The sequence below is a fragment of the Hakea prostrata genome, chromosome 1 (genome assembly GCF_041222555.1).
Source record: "Hakea prostrata isolate BN-2017 chromosome 1, UWA_Hpros_2, whole genome shotgun sequence".
Taxonomy (NCBI): Eukaryota; Viridiplantae; Streptophyta; class Magnoliopsida; order Proteales; family Proteaceae; genus Hakea; species Hakea prostrata.
Window position 1 is genome coordinate 25,575,300 of NC_142600.1, and position 21,747 is coordinate 25,597,046.

At 40.6% G+C, this 21,747-nt stretch overlaps 2 protein-coding genes and 1 pseudogene across 5 annotated transcripts in view; 1 reads left to right on the plus strand and 2 right to left on the minus strand.

Moving 5' to 3' along the window:
* Positions 1 to 3,024: 3,024 nt before the first annotated feature.
* Positions 3,025 to 4,863, minus strand: LOC149028468 (ATP sulfurylase 1, chloroplastic-like; annotated as a pseudogene). The gene is made up of 4 exons (XR_016170215.1): positions 4,359 to 4,863; positions 3,818 to 4,078; positions 3,610 to 3,703; positions 3,025 to 3,207 (listed from the first exon to the last, which is right to left on the minus strand). The product of XR_016170215.1 is annotated as an ATP sulfurylase 1, chloroplastic-like (transcript).
* Positions 4,864 to 5,232: 369 nt separating this feature from the next.
* On the minus strand, positions 5,233 to 7,864 carry LOC149028469 (Pentatricopeptide repeat (PPR) superfamily protein). Its single transcript, XM_089136921.1, has one exon. It carries the CDS (start codon positions 6,787 to 6,789, stop codon positions 5,233 to 5,235), a length of 1,557 nt encoding a protein of 518 aa, XP_088993047.1. The 5' UTR covers positions 6,790 to 7,864.
* Positions 7,865 to 11,766: 3,902 nt separating this feature from the next.
* The window catches only part of LOC149028470 (protein argonaute 10-like), a 28,382-nt gene continuing 18,401 nt past the window's right edge, over positions 11,767 to 21,747 (plus strand). The window contains exons 1-10 of one of the 3 annotated variants that reach the window (XM_089136941.1): positions 11,767 to 12,022; positions 12,709 to 12,770; positions 12,942 to 13,531; positions 13,673 to 13,881; positions 14,088 to 14,237; positions 14,321 to 14,454; positions 14,586 to 14,695; positions 14,795 to 14,901; positions 16,728 to 16,866; positions 16,981 to 17,097. In XM_089136941.1, the coding sequence (XP_088993067.1) occupies positions 13,037 to 13,531; positions 13,673 to 13,881; positions 14,088 to 14,237; positions 14,321 to 14,454; positions 14,586 to 14,695; positions 14,795 to 14,901; positions 16,728 to 16,866; positions 16,981 to 17,097 (1,461 nt within the window). In that variant the 5' untranslated portion in view covers positions 11,767 to 12,022; positions 12,709 to 12,770; positions 12,942 to 13,036. Of the gene's footprint in view, positions 12,023 to 12,708; positions 12,843 to 12,941; positions 13,532 to 13,672; positions 13,882 to 14,087; positions 14,238 to 14,320; positions 14,455 to 14,585; positions 14,696 to 14,794; positions 14,902 to 16,727; positions 16,867 to 16,980; positions 17,098 to 21,747 lie in introns of those variants that run through there. The other 2 variants (XM_089136949.1, XM_089136957.1) reach the window with 2 other exon arrangements.

Sequence of the window (21,747 nt, forward strand, 5' to 3'; positions counted from 1 at the left end):
AATCTCCTTTGGGTGGTCTCAATCACTTTCCCTCAACAAGAGACGTCTATTGGGTTATCCGCGGTTGTTGGGTGAAGTCCATCAAGTGGTGGTTGGAGTATAAGTCACCACTCTCTCACATCACTGTTTGGTATGAGATTTGACGCGTGTCAAGGATAACTCTAGGCCCAATGCAAAGTCACACGGTCTCGTAGTACATATGGTCCGAATATCTCCCCTCATGCCTAGCGCCCTTTTGGTTCAGTACCTTCCCACCTATAAATGGAATTCTCAATGGGAGGCATCTATTGGATCCCATTCTTTAACATAATGGTCATCCACATATAATGGATATGATGCTCTCCATGTCCTCTCACGGGTTGGTTACCGGTCTTGAGCGCCCAGAAACCATTATCTATTATATACAATCCTACCAATCTATAATGATAGTGGGTCTGCTTGACACACAGGCCCACCATTGACATCATGGGTTAATCGGCTTCAATACCCCTACCGGAACAACATTCAAATATTTATTCAATTCCTGCTCACTGCGATACTTTGTTGCAGCAATTTACGCTGGCGAAATTTCTCTGACAGCAATTCAATTGTTGTGGGTGAACTTGACCATGGACACATTGGGAGCTTTGGCTCTCGCCACTGAGCGACCAACAGAGGAGCTAATGGAGAAGCCACCAGTGGGTCGTACGCAGCCACTTATAACCAATGTCATGTGGAGGAATCTCATGGCTCAAGCTCTGTATCAGGTTTGTATCATCTTGACCCTCCAGTTAATTTAGAGGTGAGTCTATCTTCTCGGTGGATATGAAGGTTAACGACACCCTCATCTTCAACACATTTGTGCTATGCCAAGTGTTCAATGAGTTCAATGCAAGGAAGCTAGAGAAGAAGAATGTCTTCAAGGGAATACAAACGAACAAGTTATTTCTAGGCATAGTGGGGATAACCATTCTTCTTCAGGTGGCGATGGTTGAATTTCTGAAGAAGTTTGCAGTCACAGAGAGGTTAAATTGGTGGGAATGGTGTGTGTGCATTGGTCTTGCAGCCATATCTTGGCCCATTGGTTGTATTGTGAAGTGGATACCAGTCCCAGAAAAACCATTTCTAAGCTTCCTCAACAGGGATAGCTATAAGAACAGCTAGATTTAATGATTTTCTTCTTCTTTTATTTTTAGGTATTCTCATTCTTCATCACCATATTCTAACAGCATTCTTCCATTGCATTCTTTGAATATAATGTAAAATAATACTTCTGTTACTGAAAAATTGTAATGACCATCAACTTGGATGAACAATGATGTGTGTGTGGTTTTTCATTCTTAAATTCATGGTTAATGTACCACTCCAATTGAATAATTGAATTCTTGAACTACTATAATATATTATGATTCTCAATAAGGATGGAATTGTTTTTCTTCAAGCATCTTACCAGTAACTGGAAGGTTCCAGTTTATAATTTCGAAGGAAATTTGTCAAAGCTAGCTGAAGATCATCCAATAGATGCATGGCTAATGCTTTTCTGGCCTCCTCATAGATATTTCAAACCGAAAACAAAAAGAGTGGACACCAAGTTAATGAAAAGTTTTCTTGGTCAGGTTGATTTGTGCCTGATTCCATCAATGACAAATACAATCGCCCCTTGCATCCACAGCAGATCCACATCCATCTTGTCCTTGCAATAATAAATAATGACTACTGAGCATAGGGGATATAGCTAACTAAGGTTCCACCATGGATCGAATTACCTTTAGTACATATTATATATAAACATCTGGTATTCTACCCCACAAAAATAGTATATAGTGTATTGAGTCCCTGATAACAGCTTCCACCTTTCTTATCAAATTTCTAAACCAGTGTTAAGGATAAGGACATTACGAGCAGTAACATGCAGATCAACATCAAGGACAGTCTTACACCCAAAAAAAAAAATCAAGGACAAAGTGTGGCAGCTTCTCTGCCTACAAGATTATGGGAACACTAGAAAATTTCTGAACATGTATTTCTTTTCAACAAGAAGTTCCATGATAAAATGCAAGGAATATTTGAGAATCAAACAATTTACCAAGATACATTTTTTCAAACTTCATTCTGAACTACAATCAGGCAAAAGACAATATCCAACTCAATTGAATGAATCAAAGCCAGTAATAGAGGACAACAAGATGAATCTCATAAATTATACACAAAAAAACTGAGGGATAAATATTTTGGAAACATGAGATCAAATGGGAAGAACACCCTGAGGTTTCTCACGTACCCAGTCAACGGAATAAATGGACTTGCGCTGAACACGTGAGCGTATGGAGTCCCAAACATGTCCTTGACACGTTCTATTTACAAGAAAAATCCTTCCATGTTGCTGACATTCTTGAAACCTGCAAGTCAAGTTTGTAATAAAACCCCCACCAACACACTGAGGCTCACCCAAAATGTAGACCCAAAGATGCTCCAGAAAAGTGGTCCTATCCTGTGTATGTTGGGACTGTCCCATCCTTATCCCTTGTGCCAAAAAGGTTAAGACATTTAAAGAGTGGGGATAAGCTTAGTCAGAAACTTCGTCCATTCAGTTCCTATAGGGATCAATCATCAACAAGCAAGAAGAATGGGGTGGTATTGTCCTATGCAGACTTTTAATGTCAAAAGTAGAACATCTGCAAGGTCTAACAAATCTACTGGGGCCTGAGCAATGGAAGAAAATGGCATGCAGTGACCATTTGTGTAGTTTGTTAAGTATTTTAGTGTCCCACACGCATCCAGTTACAAACACCTCAAACTCAGTTGGCAACACGCCTACAAGCCACAAAATTCTGAAGCAATCCAAAGCCAATGTACATTAAAAGCAACACAGATTTATATGTCACAGTGACTCTAACTTGAGTTCATCATGCAATCGACCACAATTTCTACAAATCAAGGCAAGCACTGTAAAGGGCCTTGAACGCTTTATTTGAGAGCTGTACAGAGGTTGGAACAGTTGTAACTTTGAACAAATATCACACAGGAGAAAATAAGTTCCAAAGTTTATCCCATACTGTTCAAGATGTGATTTGACACAGCAAACTGGTCATGTGCTGGAACAGCTTCACAGAGTTTTCCAGTCTCTGATGAAACCAAGCTGTCATAGTAATCAACCAAGACCTTCCAACCCCCAGGACACATGAAGTCATCGGGTGGGTTCTCTCCATTCTTGGCTAGTGTTCGCATCTGCAAAACGACAATGAGGAATTGTTTAGCAAGGTGTTTTACCATGGTCCCCATTCTACACTAGGTGAAACTGCATCAAAGTTGAGACTGGACAATTCCAAAGTATGGGTGGTGAGGAAAATATCCCCCCACCCCCACCCAATCAACAACAACAAAAAAAAAAAGAGAAAGAAAAAAAGAAAAACACCGCTCTTTTTCTTCCCCTGACCAGCCCAGGTGACCAAGGCTGTTGAGAACAATGAAGCAACCTCTGGGTCAGCTTAAGGTCCATCAAATTCTATTGCCGAATAGAAATTGCTACTCTTTAATGTCATAACTGATCAATGTTACACTGTGTTATCCCATTCGTCCTGGTAAAAGATTCTCTGAACTCAAGCCAGGTTTTAGAAGAGTGTAAATTACCTTAGTGCCTGAAATGAAAAGGAAATCTTCTGGCCTTGATGGATCAAAGAATGCCATTTTTCCCTGAGTCTTGTCAATTGTCATAGGCAGCAACCTGTAGTTTAGAATGAGAAGACAAAATGTTATGCAAAAAAAGATCCCTTAGTCCAAGAACCAAAGCTAATGAAAACACAGGGCATCAGAAATTTTAATGTTTGACATTGCGCACCCTAAATGGAAGGATGTTTAGCCGCGTAAGTCCAGGAGCCACACTCAGAACCTTCTTCCCATGATCAGCATCATAAAGGTCCCTCTTCTCAACAGGGTGGCTCATACCAGCTGGATCCCTGCCCACAATGTAGTAGTCAGCACCTGCATTTATACGGGCTTTTGCATGCCACTGCACCTCAGTTGGACCTGCGTAATGCATGGGAGATGGGAAGATTGCAACCACTGTTGTCTCTGAATCCAAGATGCCATCTTCGAGCACCTAAGAAAAAACATCCCAGTCAACAAGAAGTGATAGTGATTCCCTGAAACCCTATAACTCAATTGATTCCCAACAACAAGCCTCACGTGTAGGCAACTCCACTGGAAACCATGAACATAGGAAGATGCACAAGGGAAGGAATGAAGGAACCATGAGATGTCATGGATTCCAACCCAAAGCTCTAGGTGGATGGACCAACAGGTTTTTGAAGGCCAGCAATTGATGTGGAGCTATACAAATCCCATCATAAAGCAGGGGGAAAAAGGATAGTACATTAAACCTTCTCATGTTGCTTCATTGTCCAACTTAGTGGCACATCATCTAGCTTGGTAAAACCCCCCCAATGGGTGAAGCAACAGAATGGGGTTTTTGTATCCCTTCTCTAGAAGCTGGCGACGAGTGTCAGTCATGAGTAATGCATGGCCATTGTGTACAGGATTCCTCAGCTGGAAAGCAAACACTGCATCAGCATTGCGCCTTATAAATTCCTTGTGGAGCTCTGCAGGGGAAAGTCAAAACCGATCAAGACCATCATTATACTTGATTGGTTCTATAACTTCCAAGTCACCTCCAATGAGCCAGTTCCCAGCATTGGTTATTGCTTCCTTAACATATGGCAATCCAGGAGCAATGGTTCCCCATGTTCTGGCTATACATTCTTCTTTAGGGTGCTAGTAGATCTCGATGCTGAAACAGTAAACAAAGTGGACCAGAAGTTCAACAATCAACAAGTTGGTGACTTTGAGATTTGATATACGTCTATCAAAGACACATTTGTAGTTCATGACAGAAGTGAAACAACTAAACCCAACAAAGCCTTATCCCAACCAAATGCCGTTTGGTACAGTGTTTATTACGCTCCAAATTAGTTCTACTCGAACCAATGACAACAGTCAGATGCTTGCATAATTTGTAAAACTATACCAATTATCACTAGAAATTAGCTCACCCCATGAGTACCATCTCTTACCCATTGTCAGATTATTTCTTTTTCTCGTGTGTGTTTGACAACACTTCCTTGGTGGTTGGCCTATGACCATACGTATATAGTCTCCAACTCATCTCTTCAAGCTTCAAATAAATCTCCTTTAATTCTGGGTTTTGTTTTGTCCCCAATGATAAACTCATGTATGGCCCCATCAATCTCAACCAAGCTAGAACAACACCTCCTTGGTGGTTGGCCTATGACCATACGTATTTAGTCTCCAACTCATCTCTTCAAGCTTCAAATAAATCTCCTTTGATTGTGGGTGTCTTTTGTCCCCAGTGATAAACTCATGTATGGCCCCATCGATCTCAACCAAGCTAGAACCAGGTGTTTTGATGATGCCCTGATCTTTCATCATTTTCCTCACTATTTTCACATTGTCCCATCTGTTGATCTTAGCATACATGTTTGATAATAGCACGTAATTCCCACTGGTCTCCGGCTCTAGTTGTATCAAGTGTGTCAGTGCAAGCTCCCCCAGCTGCAAATCACCATGGACCCTAGATGCCCCTAACAAAGACCTCCACACTACAGCATTTGGCTTCATGGGCATGGCTCTAACAATTTCCTTGGCTTCCTCAAGCCAACCAGCTCGCCCCAGCAGGTCTACAAGGCACCCATAATGCTCAAGTTTTGGTTCAATCCCATGAACCTCCACCAAAGATTCAAAACACTTTCGACCCTCATGAACCAACCCAACATGGGAGCAGGCACACATCAAAACTACAAACGTCACGTCATCAGGCCTCACGCCCTCGTTTCTCATCTTATTGAAAAGACCAACTGCCTGCTGCCCATGACCATGAATCGCCAATCCTCTGATCATCGCATTGTAGCATAGTGTATCCTTATAAGGCAATTGATCAAACACCTGATTGGCCAAACCCAGAGACCCACATTTCACGTACATATCTATCAAGGCAGTACCAACAAAAATATTTACACAAAGATTATTCCTCAGTACATAAGTATGAGCCCATATTCCTTGAGAAAGAGCGCCCAGATCAGCACAAGCATCAAGCACAGCAACAAGACTGATTTCATTAGGCCTAACTAGGGAAAATTGCAATTCTCTGAACAACCACAAGACCTCAGCAGACAAACTCATATCCCCATTCCCATTACTAATATCCCTTAGAGAACCATTAGTGCTGGTGCTCCGAGCATAAGCAGCTAAGATAGAGTTCCAAATGGCCAAATCCGGATTAGGAATTTGATCGAACAGATACCTAGATTGAGTCAATTTGCCACATTTGGAGTAAAAGTTGAGCAAGGAGGCATGGACAAAGTGGTCTGAGGAAGGTTCGAGGAATTTGAAGACATGGGCATGAAGTGCTCGACCATGGTGGAGCCATGGATGAGAATTACAGGCCTTGAAGAGAGAGGGGTAGGTGAAATTATTGGGTCTGAGGGTCTTGTCGTTTAGGATCCGAGAGTAGAGATAGAATGCTAGGTGGGTACTGTTGTTGTTGGGAGTGAGGGAGGAAGAGATGAGTGTGTTGAAGAGAAAGATCGATGGACTTGATATTTGGTTGAAGATGGAGAGAGCATAGGTCAACGCTAAAGTAGACGAAGCAAGAAGGATTCTGCTGAGAGGGAATGTGTGGAGAATGAGACCCGTTGTTACCATATGAGCATGGATTTGTTTCAAAGACCTTAACGTGGAGCATTTTTCTAAAATGAAAATGAGCGGGTGGTTGCACACCATTTTTTCAGTTTTCATTCAGATTGAGCCAGCCTCGCGTGCACCGTAACTAATGGACGCCAAGGAGCTTATATACTTTTTTTTGGTAATGAAGGAGCTTATATACTAGAGATGTGGAAGGGAGGAGACTAAGGAGATACAGAGAAAGTATAGCTGTGCAATTCATTCTTTTCAAGATTGGCTTGATGAAACCATTTGCACCTAAGTCCATCTAAAGCCTGGGCCAGGAGGTTGGGCTAGGGTTGAGATTCTGTGCCTGAAATAAGGTTGTGCTGAGCCTAAGCTGAGCAAGGGCAGGTCTTGGTTTGTGTACACTGTACATCAATATGTGATGGGATAAGGTTCTTGTTTCACCAGAAAAAGGAGAAGTTTCTAGTTCTATTGTGGTAGGGGGTCTTGCTTGGGTCTTGCCGGACCCAAACAATTTCGTGAGGTAGGATACACTAGAACCATTATATCTATCACTCTCATCTTCAGATGAAGTGACCTCACTACTCTCCAATTTATGACAATCTGCCAACGAAATGATCCTCCCAAGGAACAATTCTAGATTTCAAGTTACCTGTGAAAAGGAGTTGAATAGTAAAAAGGGATTAGTGAAGTAGAGCCTCTTGATAAAGAGTATGTCTTCTTCCGCTTTGGTGCTCTGTAATATTGATAAGCATCAATCCATGATTGAGTTTTGAATGCCCAAGACATCCCTTTATCAAACACCTCAATCAATTTAAAGCGTTTCGGTCCATTTCTCCAGGCCTGCAAAGCACCAAGCCAGCAGGTATTCATGAGTATTTACCCTTCAGCAGTTCTCAGGGATCAGTAGTACTCGTTGCCCTGTAGCACAGCCAAGCACCACACCAATAGGTTATAATAAATACCCACTCTTGCACTCAGGAACCTTTGGCATGTCCCCATAAAGAAGGTTTGGCTTACAGTTTGGGTACACCAGAATTTGTACAAACAACACAAATACAACTTTTGGTTTTCACGAGAGTGGGCTTCAGTCTTTACTTGCAGAAAGCATACAAGCAGAGCAGAGAATAGATTTATGATTTTGGTTGCAGCAACAAGCAGAGCAGAGAATAGAGAAAAAACAAAGCTGTCTTGTAGCTTATAGGGATTTGCATAATAATGGAATAGAAGCACGATACTTATTCCAAAATTGTTTTTTTGGGATGTGGGCAGCCGACCACTCACCCATTTGGCCTTTTCTGCCAAACATATATAATCAAACAAAACACATATAGTCTCTCTTCTTCTCTCAGGCATATAATCAGGGCTAACCTGACCCTATCAGAGTTAATTACGGCGCGCTGGGTTGGGTTGGGTCTTGTCAAGATAAGGTTTGGGTTGGAGATTTTAAACCCTGACAACGTTGGTAGGGTTTGAATTTCAATTTCAGTACTCAAGGTAGGGTTAGGGTTCAAAGTTGGTCCAAATTCAATCATGTGGATTAATTTAAGTTTGGAAAATTTCAAGCACCATACTATCGAAGGATTGCTTGGTAGTGACCGGCACCTTTCAGTAAAGAGGTCATTGTTCGACACTCTCTGTGGTATATGTAATAGTCCCCATCTTTTAATATAAAGTTACCAATAAAAAGAAAATTTCAGCACCACACGTAAGTTACCTATAAAATTAATGCGACCCCTAAAGTTGTCCAAATTACCAATCAGACCAATATATGGTAAAAACATATCAATGACATCTCCTTTCATTAGAAAATCACAGATAAATGCTAATGTAAGCAATTAAAACTTTTCAAAAAGACAAAAATAACCTTGAAAGAGAAACCTTATGCTCGACTCGTTTCTTCATTGTCCTTTACAGTCTATGATATCTTCCTCCCACATTCATAAATCCTCACAAAGTTTAGGAGATATGGTTTATAGATTATGATTGTAAACTTAGGATGTACAAGTAATATTGAAAATTGAAAAACAAAATCGGACTAAGACTAACAGTGTTACTAATAGGGCCGGGTTTGATTGATAAATTGGATAACTCATGGGGTAACATTAGTATTAGGGTATAACTCAAGGGATGGGACTAAAAATTTCCTCTTAAATTTCTAACAATGTCCCATCCAAATGGTGGGACCTGTTTTTAGGCTTGAGCTGGGAAAAGTAGGTGCAAAACTAGCAGATATGCTTCTTAAGGAAGGATTGTTTTTTCATTCTCTCACCCCAGTTTACTAAATAAACTAAACTTTTAAAATTTCATTGGAAATAATACAATTTCCCACTCATTTCATTCCATCAAACAGATAGGTCTCTAAATTAGAACTATGAAGAAGCAACAACAAATCTAAACAGAATGAAAGACAATGCAAAAGAGTGTGTAAACCTTCTACAAACTAAATACAAAACTAATATAATGTGTAGTTAAAGAGGGATGGTACGACCCATCTTGACTTTGAATGATGAATTGCCATCTATCCTAGGGAGCCCTAACGCTTCCACTGGGGCGGGCGATTTCTAATCCTGGATGGCTGCTCTTCTTGAGACACAATGGCCGGGGTGGGCTTTTGCTCAAAATGGGAGTCCCTTGCCGGCTGAGAAGCCCTTCATGAGAAATGTTTAACCTTTGGGTAGACTGGGAATGCACCAAATTTCTTCCAACACACAGAAAAAGCAGAAGAAGATGTTGTGTTGCCTTGGAGATTAAAAATTGTGAGAAACAGATGGTATCTGTTGATTTTATTGTGAATTCCCCTTGAAGGGTTTTGCTTCACAACCCAAGAGTCTCTACCATCAGGAGAGAGGAGAGGGATGACTAGGATAGCCTCTATCTCCTGAGCTATGAATAAAGCCTAAAAGCCTAGGAATATTCAATTGAAAATCTTGCCAAGAGATGAGATATCGCTCACTATGAAGTCCCCTGGATCATGGGGGGCTTGGCATGAGAGACAAACTATGTGTGTCATTCGGTCTTCACAATAGTAGAAGCAACTTCAATTCAGAATCACTTCTCGAATCAGTAAATAATAGGCAATCATCTTCGCAAAGAAGACAAATGAAAGTATACAATCCAGTAACTAGAACATCATATGCAGTGGATTGACAGGTTTTCAGCATTAATCTTCCCAAAAAAAAAAAAAATATAATAAAAAAAAAAAAAATAAAATTTAATGTTAGGGAAGGGATATATATATTGTTAATATCCAAAATGGTGGTAAAGTTGCCCAAAAATAATAAGTTTGATGTGTTTAATGGTGATTCAAATAAGAAACGATAAAATGGAGATTTAAGAATTAATGAGTTGGAGTAAAAACACATCTACCAAAAAGAAAAAGAAAAAAAATCCTAAAAAGTGATGTCAAACAGTGCGTTATCATGTGCATCTGAAAAGGAATTATTGTGAGATGATCACAGCAAGGCCAAGTGAAGGTGGAAGAATGTAAGCAAATAAGCTAGAAAGAAAATTCTGCATGAAAAATTGAAACCAATTGCAAGGTTTTCAAACCAACAAGAAACCATCAACCTTGTTGATCAATAGTACAGACTCAAAATGTATTGAGATGTGATTCTTTTATAGTATTTTGTATATATTACTATGATCTTTGTTAATTTACAGATATTTATTACAAATAAAGGATTTAAAAAACTGATTGACTTCAATAAAATTTGAAGAACATATGAAATTATCCCATTTTTCATTTCAACTCGATTGAATCATGTACCTAATTTTCCAACGCTTCAATTCCAGACAGAAGTTTGCCTTAAAAAAGAAAAAGAAGTTGTAGATCAAAAGAACTCTTCTTTTCCTTTTGTTTTTCTATTCGTGTAAAGCTTTATAGTTGAAAAAGGGAAGAAAAGCCTTTTGAAGCCTTGCAAAAGGAGGAACTTTGGAACAAAACGATGTGCCTGATTATATAATACAGACACTCTGTGTCACCACCACCCAAGACGGCCACAACTTTAATATGGGTGGTGGAATCATAGCAGCAAAGTATGAGGGTTCACCACTCACCACAAGCAGCACTCTCAATTCTAACCTGGGAAAACGAGTCTCTTTGAAACTCTCTCAAATATCCCTTCGTCTTGTGCACAATAACCATAAAACAAAACACCATAACACAGACAAAACAAAACCACCTCATATAAATCTTTTTTCTGGGTAGTGTCTACCTAGTCTTCTATAATAATCCAACAGAGAAATAGTTAAATAATATTAATAGTACTAGTAAACCCATCTTCATCTCCCAGCTGCAAATGTTTATCAAAAAGGAAAAAACAGAAAAAATTTCCCGACTGCAAATGGATCCCAACACTGCACTCTGTAGGAGTAATAATTATGTGTTCATCTGGGCTCTGGTAGGGTGATTATGGTAAATTGGATTCAATCTGATCTGTCCCCTGCTTCTTCTTAGCTTCCAAAATCATTGATGATGATACCAGACAAATCTCTGTTGTGGGACCATCTTCTGAAAGTACAGTACCTCAAGGCATAAGTGGAACACTCGAGTATGTAGGTACAGGTGGACCATAGGTTTGTCTCATGAATGGTCCAAATTTCTGTACCATCCAACGGTGTAGACATGATAATCTATCACCAGACTCAGCCCTACTTACACACTTGGCCTCTATATTAACAAAACCCACATCTCATTTTCATATAATCGACCGTTACATCCATATGGGTTAATGGGTCTTTGTCTCTGATGCATTTTGATTTGAGAGAGAGAGAGAGAGAGAGAGAGAGAGAGAGAGAGAGAGCTCTTCTGCAGGAGAAGTGAGAGGGTGCTGAGAGAAGATGACTGCAAGTTCGAATTATTCTTCGCTGTATGATTGCTTTAAATCCTTGGCAGTTCCTCTGGGTTGTCTTTCTCACTCTTTTTGTTATAAAAGTATTACTTTTTATCTCCTCATGTTAAGTCCCCGAGGCTATGCGGCAGTCCAAAACCAACCCAGAGCAGAGAAGCGGGGAGAGAGAGAGAGAGAGACGTTAAAAAGCAAGGCAGGCCCTCTCAAGCCTTTTACACGTGATAAAGGAAACACCAAAAGCAATTGCATGCGTGTATGCGATTCATGAGCTTACTCAAGTCTCTATCTGAACCTCCACAAATGCATCTTTTAGTTCCACTTTCAATTCTCTTTCTAACCCTTCATGTTCTTTAACAGATCTCTTTTTAAGTTCCTCATTTTGATATCGTTTTTCTTCTTGTATTTCTGTTGTCGATTGAAGCCGCCTTTTGTTTAGGTGAATGAAAGCTATTGTGTTGTCTACCTTCTTCATGGTTGATGACTTGGTGGTATGTTCTGTTGGTTTATTTTCTTTCTTTTCTAGTCAGACCTTGTTTCCATTTTGTTTTGGACTTCGTAGTAATCGGATTTTCGTGTTTCTAAGCTAATGAGGTATTTCTCAAAATTTTACTCGCTGCTGCTCTTGTGATTTTTGAAGTTTTTCATTTAAGCATGAAGAGAATGCTAGATTTATAGAATTATGCGACACTGTTATTGTTTCTGAAACCAGTAAATCACCATCTGGTTGAATATTAGAACTTCAAAGAGAAGTGTTCGGGAGAGGGAGGGAATACAAATTTATCTTGTTCTTACTGTTCTGTTTTTTTACTGGAGCTATGAAAGCCCCTGATTCTGAACCATTCGCGGTTTTCTGGAGTTTTGTCTCACCTTTGATTCGCCTGTTTCGTGAGAGAGGCATTGGTCTGGTTTCTTCTTGGGGTGGTTAGTCTTATCCCAAATTTCCAGCTAACATCCACGAATTACAGGCCCCTGAGATTTCACTACAAGTTTGGGTGGGTGGATCGTTTTATGAGATTTTATTTTGGTTTATTTAATGAGTTTTATTTTCATCCCAAGTAGAACTATTTGATTCATAAAGTTGTGGGGTATCGAGTGTCTTCTGGCTTTTCCTTCTTATACTTTTTTGATCGACAGAGTTCTTTTTCTTTTTTGTGGTTGGCTCTGGTGATTTCAGGAAGTTCATCTGTTTGCTGAAATAGAGGCGAAGGTTTGGGTTCTGGGTTTTGCAAAGGAATGGTAATGCTTACAATCAGTAATGGCCCGGATTCTCTGCATTACCATTTTTTCCTGCTGTGAATAAAGACTGATGTACTACTGGCTGTCATTATTTCCATACATGTTGCTTGTTCAGCAAATAGAAATAATGTTGCTGACGTGTCTCCTTATTATCTGTATCTTGATTTGCAGTACCAATTTCCTTCAACCCGTGTGAGAAAGGTGAAGCGTTGCGTTTAGTTATAAGGTCAATTCATTGAGAAGTGGTTTTCTACATATAGGCTACCATGCCTATGAGACAGGTGCAGAGCTCAGAGCAGCACATTGTGATCAAAACCCAAATACAGAGCACCATGATTCCAGTGAAGAAAGCTCCCAAAACCATACACAATGGAAAAGGCCCACCTCGTGAGGAGACCCCGACTCCCAATCTAATCCAAGACACTTCACCTCCTTCGAGGAACAGAGGTAAGAGGAGAGGAAGAGGAGGTCGAAAATCCTATCAAGGTGAAGTTGTTATGCAACAGACTTCCAGAAGATCCTCCACAGTCATTCATAAGTCTGTTCCAGGGTGCGCAAATGGAACTCTGCCATCTGAAATCCAAGTTGAGTCTTTGCAGAATGGAGGTCATGGCTGTGAGATGAAGTTGGGTTTTCCATCTTCGAGCAAATCCCAGAGATTTGCTCCTAGACCTGGTTTTGGACAACTAGGGACTAAGTGTATAGTAAAAGCCAACCATTTTTTTGCAGAGTTACCTGATAAGGACTTGAACCAATATGATGTAAGCGGCATTCATCAAGGCTTCCTTCATATAATTTTCCGTTGCAAATGCATATTCTATGGAATTGGAATGATCTGCTTCTTTTATTTTCGTCTTCTTCATTCCTTACTTATCTGAGAATAATCTCATTTTGTCCCTTAGGTTACCATAACTCCTGAAGTTGTATCAAGAACTATAAACAGAGCTATAATAGCAGAGCTTGTGAAATTGTACAGAGGTTCTGACCTGGGAATGAGATTGCCCGCTTATGATGGAAGAAAGAGCTTATACACTGCTGGGGAGCTTCCATTTACTTCAAAGGAGTTCAGCGTTAAACTTACGGAAGAAGACGATGGAATCACTGGTCCCAGGTAAGGGTTTATTGGTTCAGCTGTTGCTATGTCTATCACTATATTCTTGTCTCTGTTGGAGACTCTGCCCTTAGTGTGTTGGAACCAAATTGGACTTTATTAGACGCAAAAGAATTGTTTCAATGACTTCAGGGGTTTATTTCTTTGGCTTTCCTTCGTCGGTATCATAATGTAGTTACTTCTTCTATACCTGTACGAATTTTCAGAAGGGCAAGAGAATATATGGTGGTGATCAAGTTTGTTGCTCGAGCAGACTTGCACCACTTGGGCCAGTTTCTTGCTGGCAGGCGAGCGGATGCTCCCCAGGAAGCTCTTCAGATTCTTGACATTGTAATGAGAGAACTCTCCTCTAAAAGGTATGATTTCATTTAACCATCTGGATAGTCCAATCTCTGTTAGTAGCCATTCTTATTTGTCTAACAATCTCTGCGATTTAAAGGTATTGTCCTGTTGGAAGATCTTTCTTTTCTCCTGATATAAGAACACCACAGCGGCTTGGAGAAGGTGTGGAGTCATGGTGTGGATTTTATCAGAGTATAAGGCCAACCCAGATGGGCCTATCCCTGAATATTGGTGAGTGGATCCCAATTAAATAATATTAGTGATTGATGAAAAAGAAAAAGAAAAAGAAAAACTTATGCTTTCTTTAAACTTGACTTTTTATTTGTCTTGATTTTGTTTGCTTTCTACCTCCTGCATTATAGATATGTCTTCAGCTGCATTTATTGAACCTCTCCCTGTAATTGAGTTTGTCGCTCAGCTTCTTGGCAAGGATGTATTGTCCAGAACATTGTCTGATTCTGATCGTGTCAAGGTATTGTTTACTTGTTTTGATTTTGGAGGCTGATTAGTACTTTTACTCGTTCCCTTTAGGAATTAATTTTTGAAGCATCGTCTCTCAAATGCATACCAGATTAAAAAGGCCCTTCGAGGAGTGAAGGTGGAAGTTACTCATAGAGGAAACGTGCGCAGGAAGTATCGTGTTTCAGGATTAACATCACAACCTACAAGAGAACTTATGTAAGATGCTTCTCTCTTGATCATATTGTGGTTCACGGTACTATTTTCAACAAAAAATGAGAACCCTTTGGTAACTATGAAACACAATAGATTGTAGAATGAAAAATAAGCTTCGTATCATTCCCAAATTTTGTTTCTAGGAGGACATGCGAAATCTACTACAATCTTAATCTCCTTCACAGCTCTGATACCAAAAGAAACCCTAAACCTTAAACCTCCTCCTTCAACCCCGGAACTCCTGACACTCAACACAAAAGGTGACTTTCAACGTAAATGCCCTGAGATTAAACCTGAAGGAAACCCTAAAAACCAGTGTTTTCATTTACTGGCGCAGTACACTCGATACTAACTCATAGGGTGCGTCAGGGACAAACCTGGAACCCAAGTAAAGCCTCACTTACAGGCGAGCTGTCAGGGCGCTACTCTTTTTAAGAGCTTTCTACTGAGACTGCATTCCGTTTAAACTAGTACACCGGTATTCAGAGATATCCAAATAAAAGATGACAGAAACAGGAAACAGGGAACCCACACCCAAGATTAGCAACCCATGAAAATCTTACTCACGCATATTGTGACTGGGAATCTGATACTTGATTCATAAACACAGAAAGTTTACAGACTGACCGGACTGGACTGGACTTACAAACCTTGAGAAAAAAAGACTTGTTCTGACATTCGGAGAGTGTTTTGCTATCTCAATTACATTCCCTTTTATAGATTCAAGATACTGAGCTCGGTTGCTCTGTGGGCCCCATCGTTAGCGTCAGAATCTTATCTATAGGGTGAGTCACACTGCACGACTTGAATATCGGGCCCACAGAGCACCCGAGCTTAGTATCTTGAATCTATAAAAGGGAATGTAATTGAGATAGCAAGACACACTCCGAATATCGGAACAAGTCTTTCTTTCTCAGGGTTTGTAAGTCCAATCCAGTCCAGTCAGTTTGTAAGCTTTCTGTGTTTATGAATCAAGTATCAGATTCCCAGTCACAATATGCGTGAGTAAGATTTTCATGGGTTGCTAATCTTGGGTGTGGGTTCCCTGTTTCCTGTTTCCGTCATCTTTTATTTGGATATCTCTGAATACCGGTGTACTAGTTTAAACGAAATGCAATCTGAGTAGAAAGCTCTTAAAAAGAGTAGCGCCCTGACAGCTCTCCTGTAAGTGAGGCTCTACTTGGGTTCCAGGTTCATCCCTGACGCACCCTCTGAGTTAGTACCGGGTGTACTGCGCCAGTAAATGAAAACACTGGTTTTTAGGGTTTCCTTCAGGTTTAATCTCAGGGCATTTACGTTGAAAGTCACCTTTTGTGTTGAGTGCCAGGAGTTCCGGGGTTGAAGGAGGAGGTTTAGGGTTTAGGGTTTCGGTCTTAGGGTTTCTTTTGGTATTAGAGAGAGAGAGAGAGAGAGAGAGAGAGAGAGGCAGCGAGAGCTGCCAGAGTGATAAGAAGTGTTTTTGCCCTTAATCCGTAGTCTATTATGATTTTTGAGATTTTCATTTACTTTATGTGAAAGTAAATCCAACAATTGATGCCAAACACATGAAAAAGTGCAGATTTGTCTGAAAAATGAAAATAGTACTAGAAAAATGCTTAGTTGGTCTTGCTTATAAGTTTTTTTAGTATATTCTTTCGTTGAATAAAGTTCTTTTGACAAATGTACGTAGTTTTCCACAAGTTACTTTATCTATCAAAACATTCAGATTAATCAGTTGGAACAACATTATATTGAGGTCATAAGGAAACTCCTGTGGATTTTTGATTGCAAATCTCTTTAGGTGGAGCAGGAGGCTTCATAATTCTGTTATTGTTTATGGTGTCCCGCAGGTTCCCTGTTGATGAAAAATCAACAATGAAGTCAGTAGTTGAGTATTTTCATGAGATGTATGGCTTCACCATTCAGCATACACATCTCCCTTGCCTTCAAGTTGGAAACCAGAAGAAGGCAAACTATTTGCCTATGGAGGTAAGAGTGGTATTCATTCATTCTGATGTCTTTCTATGGGTTGATTTTGAGAGAGGGTGTTACGCATATTTCATTTCTTATCAAGAACTGTATGTGCATTATTGTGGCTCCCAGGCCTGCAAAATTAGAGAGGGCCAACGGTATACTAAAAGGTTGAATGAGAAACAAATTACAGCTCTTTTGAAAGTTACATGCCAAAGACCCAGGGACCGGGAAAATGACATTTTGCAGGTAATTCTGATCTTCTTCTTCTTCTTTTTCTGCATGTCACATGATTGGATAGGGTCCAAATTTTGAGGACAGGTAAGTTCCTGTGTTGCTTGTTCATGTGTCTAAGCATCAGGCCTACCAGAGCTTGCCAAGAGGCAGATGACTGTTGTTAGAGGTCTGTTACTGGACATCGTACATATATGGGATACAATCCTATATGCAAAATCTGTTTGTGATTGAGTTTGAATAAAAAAATTGACTGGTGGCCTATCTAGACCATCTGATGTGAAACCTAATGTAGTGTTAGGGTTTTTTGATGATTCCCCTAGAATTAAGAGCTGCCCAAAATCTTCCAGCAAATAAGTCTAATATTATGGAATGCTGACCAGGCTTAGGGTTAAGGGTTTGAGGGTTTTGAACTTAAAACCTTCCTGTAATGACAATTTCAGATCTGTATTTAACAGTTAGGGTTTAGAAACCAGGGGCTTTGAGTTTCAGTGAAGTTAGGAATGGGGCTGTTGATTTTTTGTAATTTCAGATTTGATTCTAATGGGTTTAGGTTTAGTTGGAGGTTTCCTACTTGGGATGGGACTCTTAGGGAAGTCAACTAGGGTTGGGATTTGGAATTGGAAATAGAGTAGGTATAGGAGATGCTAATCCAAAGTTTGTTTGGAGTGTGGTTGAGGGTTTATGTTGAACTAGGGTTTAGGTCTAGAGGTGGAAGATGAATTGCAGAGTTTTATTGAAGAAGATGAAGTGCAGAAAATTTAGAAGGGTTAGGGTTTTAGGCTTTAGATGGAATTAAGGGTAGGGATGGGAGGAGGGAAAGGGAAGGTAAGAGAGTGGGGATTAGGGACCTAATGGGGGAAGGGGTGCTGCTGCTGCCGTTAAGGAAAAGGAAACAGAGAGAGTGGGCCGAGAGGGTTGGAGGGGGGGGGGGTTGTGTTGTGCAGTAGGGGAGGGTTTATGGGAGACTGTAGGGCCTGGGATGGTTGCTGCCAAGGTGTGGCAACCCCTGCGCGGGGGGGGGGGTGCAAGGTTGCAAAGAACAGGGGAAGGGGTTTCTTGGCTGTTGCACTTGGATTCAAATTTTGCTGCTGGACTGGTTGATTGGGTGTTTTAGTGTTACTGGACTGCTTGCTGGGTTGCAGGAAAGAGAGAGAAATTTGAGAGAATTAAACAACCACAAGGTCCTACTGAAAGAGGACCCTGCTGCACCTCTCTTGGCTGCAATTATCAGTAAATTTTAGAGTTTGTTGCATGGTGCCCCCTTAAGTGGGGCCCAAATTCTTCCTCCTTAAGGGGGGGGGGGGAATATATTCCATGGCACCCCCTTTGAAAAAAGTGAAAAATTCCAAGTTCCCTCTTAACAACGGTCAAGCATTTTGACCATTAAGGTTCGGGTGTAAAATGTCCAATATACCCAAGGTGCGACATTTCGCTTAGTATCGCTGGTTCGCTACCTAGCGAACAGGCCGATATCAGTGAGATTTTGCCCAAATATCGGCAGATTTCACCCCCTATTTTGGGGGTATTTTTGGTCATTTTGGGCTGAAACTTGGTGTATGTCCTAATTTGATGCCAATAAACATAGTGGAATGGTTGGTTTTGCCTAAAACCTCACCCAAATTGGTGTTCTCGATCAGCACATATCCGATTGTATACGGGTAAAGCTGGAATTCTATAACATTATTTTAAACAATTAAACCAACATAAATATGCACAATGACAATAAAGTGATAATCATCATTAAAAAAAATACTACTATACTAGATAAGTACATGTCAATACTCAATACTAAGTACTATGCCTTAGTGGATCCGTCAGCTCTGTGTTTTGTGATACTGTGGTACAAGGCCCAAAGGCTACAACTTCAAGCTTACGCTCCATTATTTTTTTGAAGTCACTCCATGTCATCTCATGTTGATAGTTGTTGACGTACAAAGAAACCAGAGCTCTGTAATTGGCATCATCTATGGATGGAAAATTACTCCCATCAGAGGTTAATGTGAACGAAGATATGGAATAGAGTCGAGAAACCCTGATGGGTGTCTTGATGCTGGTGGTGGATCATATGGTGCTAGGATCATACGATCGAAAGGATATCGGTAATGTTGTCTCCAACATAGCAGTTGTCTCCGAGCTAAATGGAGGCATAATTGAGACTCTCTAATGATGATGACCCCAACCATTATAACCCCCATAAGTAGATGTGCTGCTATCCTGGGAACCCAAGCTCACGGAAGATCCATCATTATACCCATAGTAGTGTGAACTCCTAGAAGACGGGTATGTATGATCGTGTCCATAAGCGGAAGGGACACCATAACCATAAGCCCCATAGCCATAAGTAGATGTGGACCCTATAGACTCCTCCAAGCACATGGACCCCATCGCTCTCGACAAGCTGTCCGTCGGGTCGAAACGGTCGTCTGAGCCAATCGATCAAATATTGTCACTATAACCATAGCCATAGCCATACGGCCCATACCTATGCATGTGTTGCTGCTCCCCCCATGACCCTCCCCCCTCCTTGGCCAAGTGTAGCTCGTAGAACAACCACGATAAAGCTCACCACCATGATTGTCATCCTGGGTGGCATGCGTGTACTGAGTCTCTCCAGTATATCTCTCTAGGGGATGTTGTGTCTCTAGTAATGGAACATGTAATCGCTCATGTGTTCCTCCACCACCACCACCACCACCACCAAGACCATCCTCATTATCATCGTCATCATCATTATCATCCCTTCGAGTCTGACTGGGACCGGGAATAAGGGTGTCATCTGGATCATCCTCGTGCTTGCCAGGCTCCACCATCCAATCCTCATCCACAGTGGTGGTAGCTGCCTGTACATGTACCTCCCCTTTTTAGATGCCATGTATTCATCTACATCAACTCCCACAGCTTAAGCAATGATTGGGTCTGGCCTACCTCTATGCTGGTCTAACACCGGTTCACCCATGTCCAACGACCAATCAGTGAAGGGATGCTACTCATCTGCAATGACCTTGAAGATATCATCGAGATGGATGTCCCTGTCCATCTCACGGTTAGCATTTAACCTAACATGCTCTAACTTCAGCCTCATGTTGTTGAGGCAATACATAAGGTCATTTAAACGTTGACTTCCAACCTGTTCCTCCTCTTGGAATGAATCAAGCCAAATGTACTCTAGTTCCTCTCGCACCTAGAGGCAGAGCAGTCTGGGAGAGGATCTTCACTTCCACTCTCTAGAGGTTCTCTGCATTGCCACCATATAGAACCCATCACTCAATTGCATTACACAAATAAATTAAGTTAATACTTTAATGCTTAAAAAAAAAAAATCCTACCTATATAGTTATATACTTATATGTAAAATGTAATAATAATGGTAGTAATCATGCATCCAACCTGGATCATAATTTTGTCGGTTATATATAACAACATCTGTACCAAAGGCCCCTAGTGCATCCCTAAACATTTTGATCTATAGTCATTTGTATTGATGGTTAGCTAAATTCTTTCACAAATAAAAAGCAAGTACTAAGTTCTAAACTCCATGTGGCAATTGACTGGACCACTGGATTTGGCTCCAACTTCGAGATAACCTACATAATAGCATTGAGCAGGTTTGACCTTAACCCCAAATTTTCACTATACTAATAATTGGGATTGAGATAATAGGTTGCACAATTTACAAACTCACAGTTAGAGACTTAATATCTACTACAAGTTACAAATTAATAACCCACACTAATTACTTATCCGCCTTATGTATCAGATGCATTAGATGAACGGTCAATCTAGCGTGCACAATGTTCAGGTAAGCGATGCAACCTCTAGGTTAGCTCTTTGGATTGCTATTTTCATTTGCTCAAGGGCTGCATAAATGTGGGGCATAGTGGGCCCTCTCAGGGAGGAATTAACCATACATTCCTCCAAAACTCATCAGGCGCAATCGTCATCTGTGCGGTGCGCCCACTATTTGTATTGAATTATCACAAACACATTAAGTTAGTAATAAATACTGCATACTAGATATTCATAGTATAAATGTATAAGAAGTTAGGAACTTATTAAATCAAATATTTAAGAGAAAAAAAAAACTTACTATGATCAAACCCATGAGAACCACTCCTCTAATGCAAACATGGATCTCAGGCTCGCCTTTCGCTCCTGGATACTGCTGAGGGCAACGAAATTCGTGGCGAATCTCGTAGGATCAGTTCGCACTAACTCACCCTTGCATGCTCACCTCATTATATCTAGAGCAATGGTATGATTATAGATGAAATTAGTTACCTGCCTAACCCTCTCCACTGTGCTCTGGATGATACTAATCTTACCGATGTCCTTTAACATGAGGTCAATACAGTGAGTTGCGCAGGGTGTCCAATATAGATTATATTCATGTGTATTCATCAATACCTCACCTACCTTTTTGAAGTTGGAGCCATTGTCAGTGACAATCTGCACCACATTATTCTTCCCAACTTCATCAATAACATCCTACAGGAGTCCAAGTATATACTTGTAGTCTTTTGTTTGCCTAGTAGCATCCACAAATTTCAAAAAAGGGTCCTCCTATCACAATACACCATAAAGTTGATGATAGACTTTCTTGTTGAACCAGTCCATCCATCACACATAATGTTGCATCCATATGACCCCCACATCGGTCTCAAA

Excerpts from the sequence above, each read along its gene's own strand:
- LOC149028469 (XM_089136921.1), bottom strand. The coding sequence starts at position 6,789 with ATGAAAACTGAAAAAATGGTGTGCAACCACCCGCTCATTTTCATTTTA.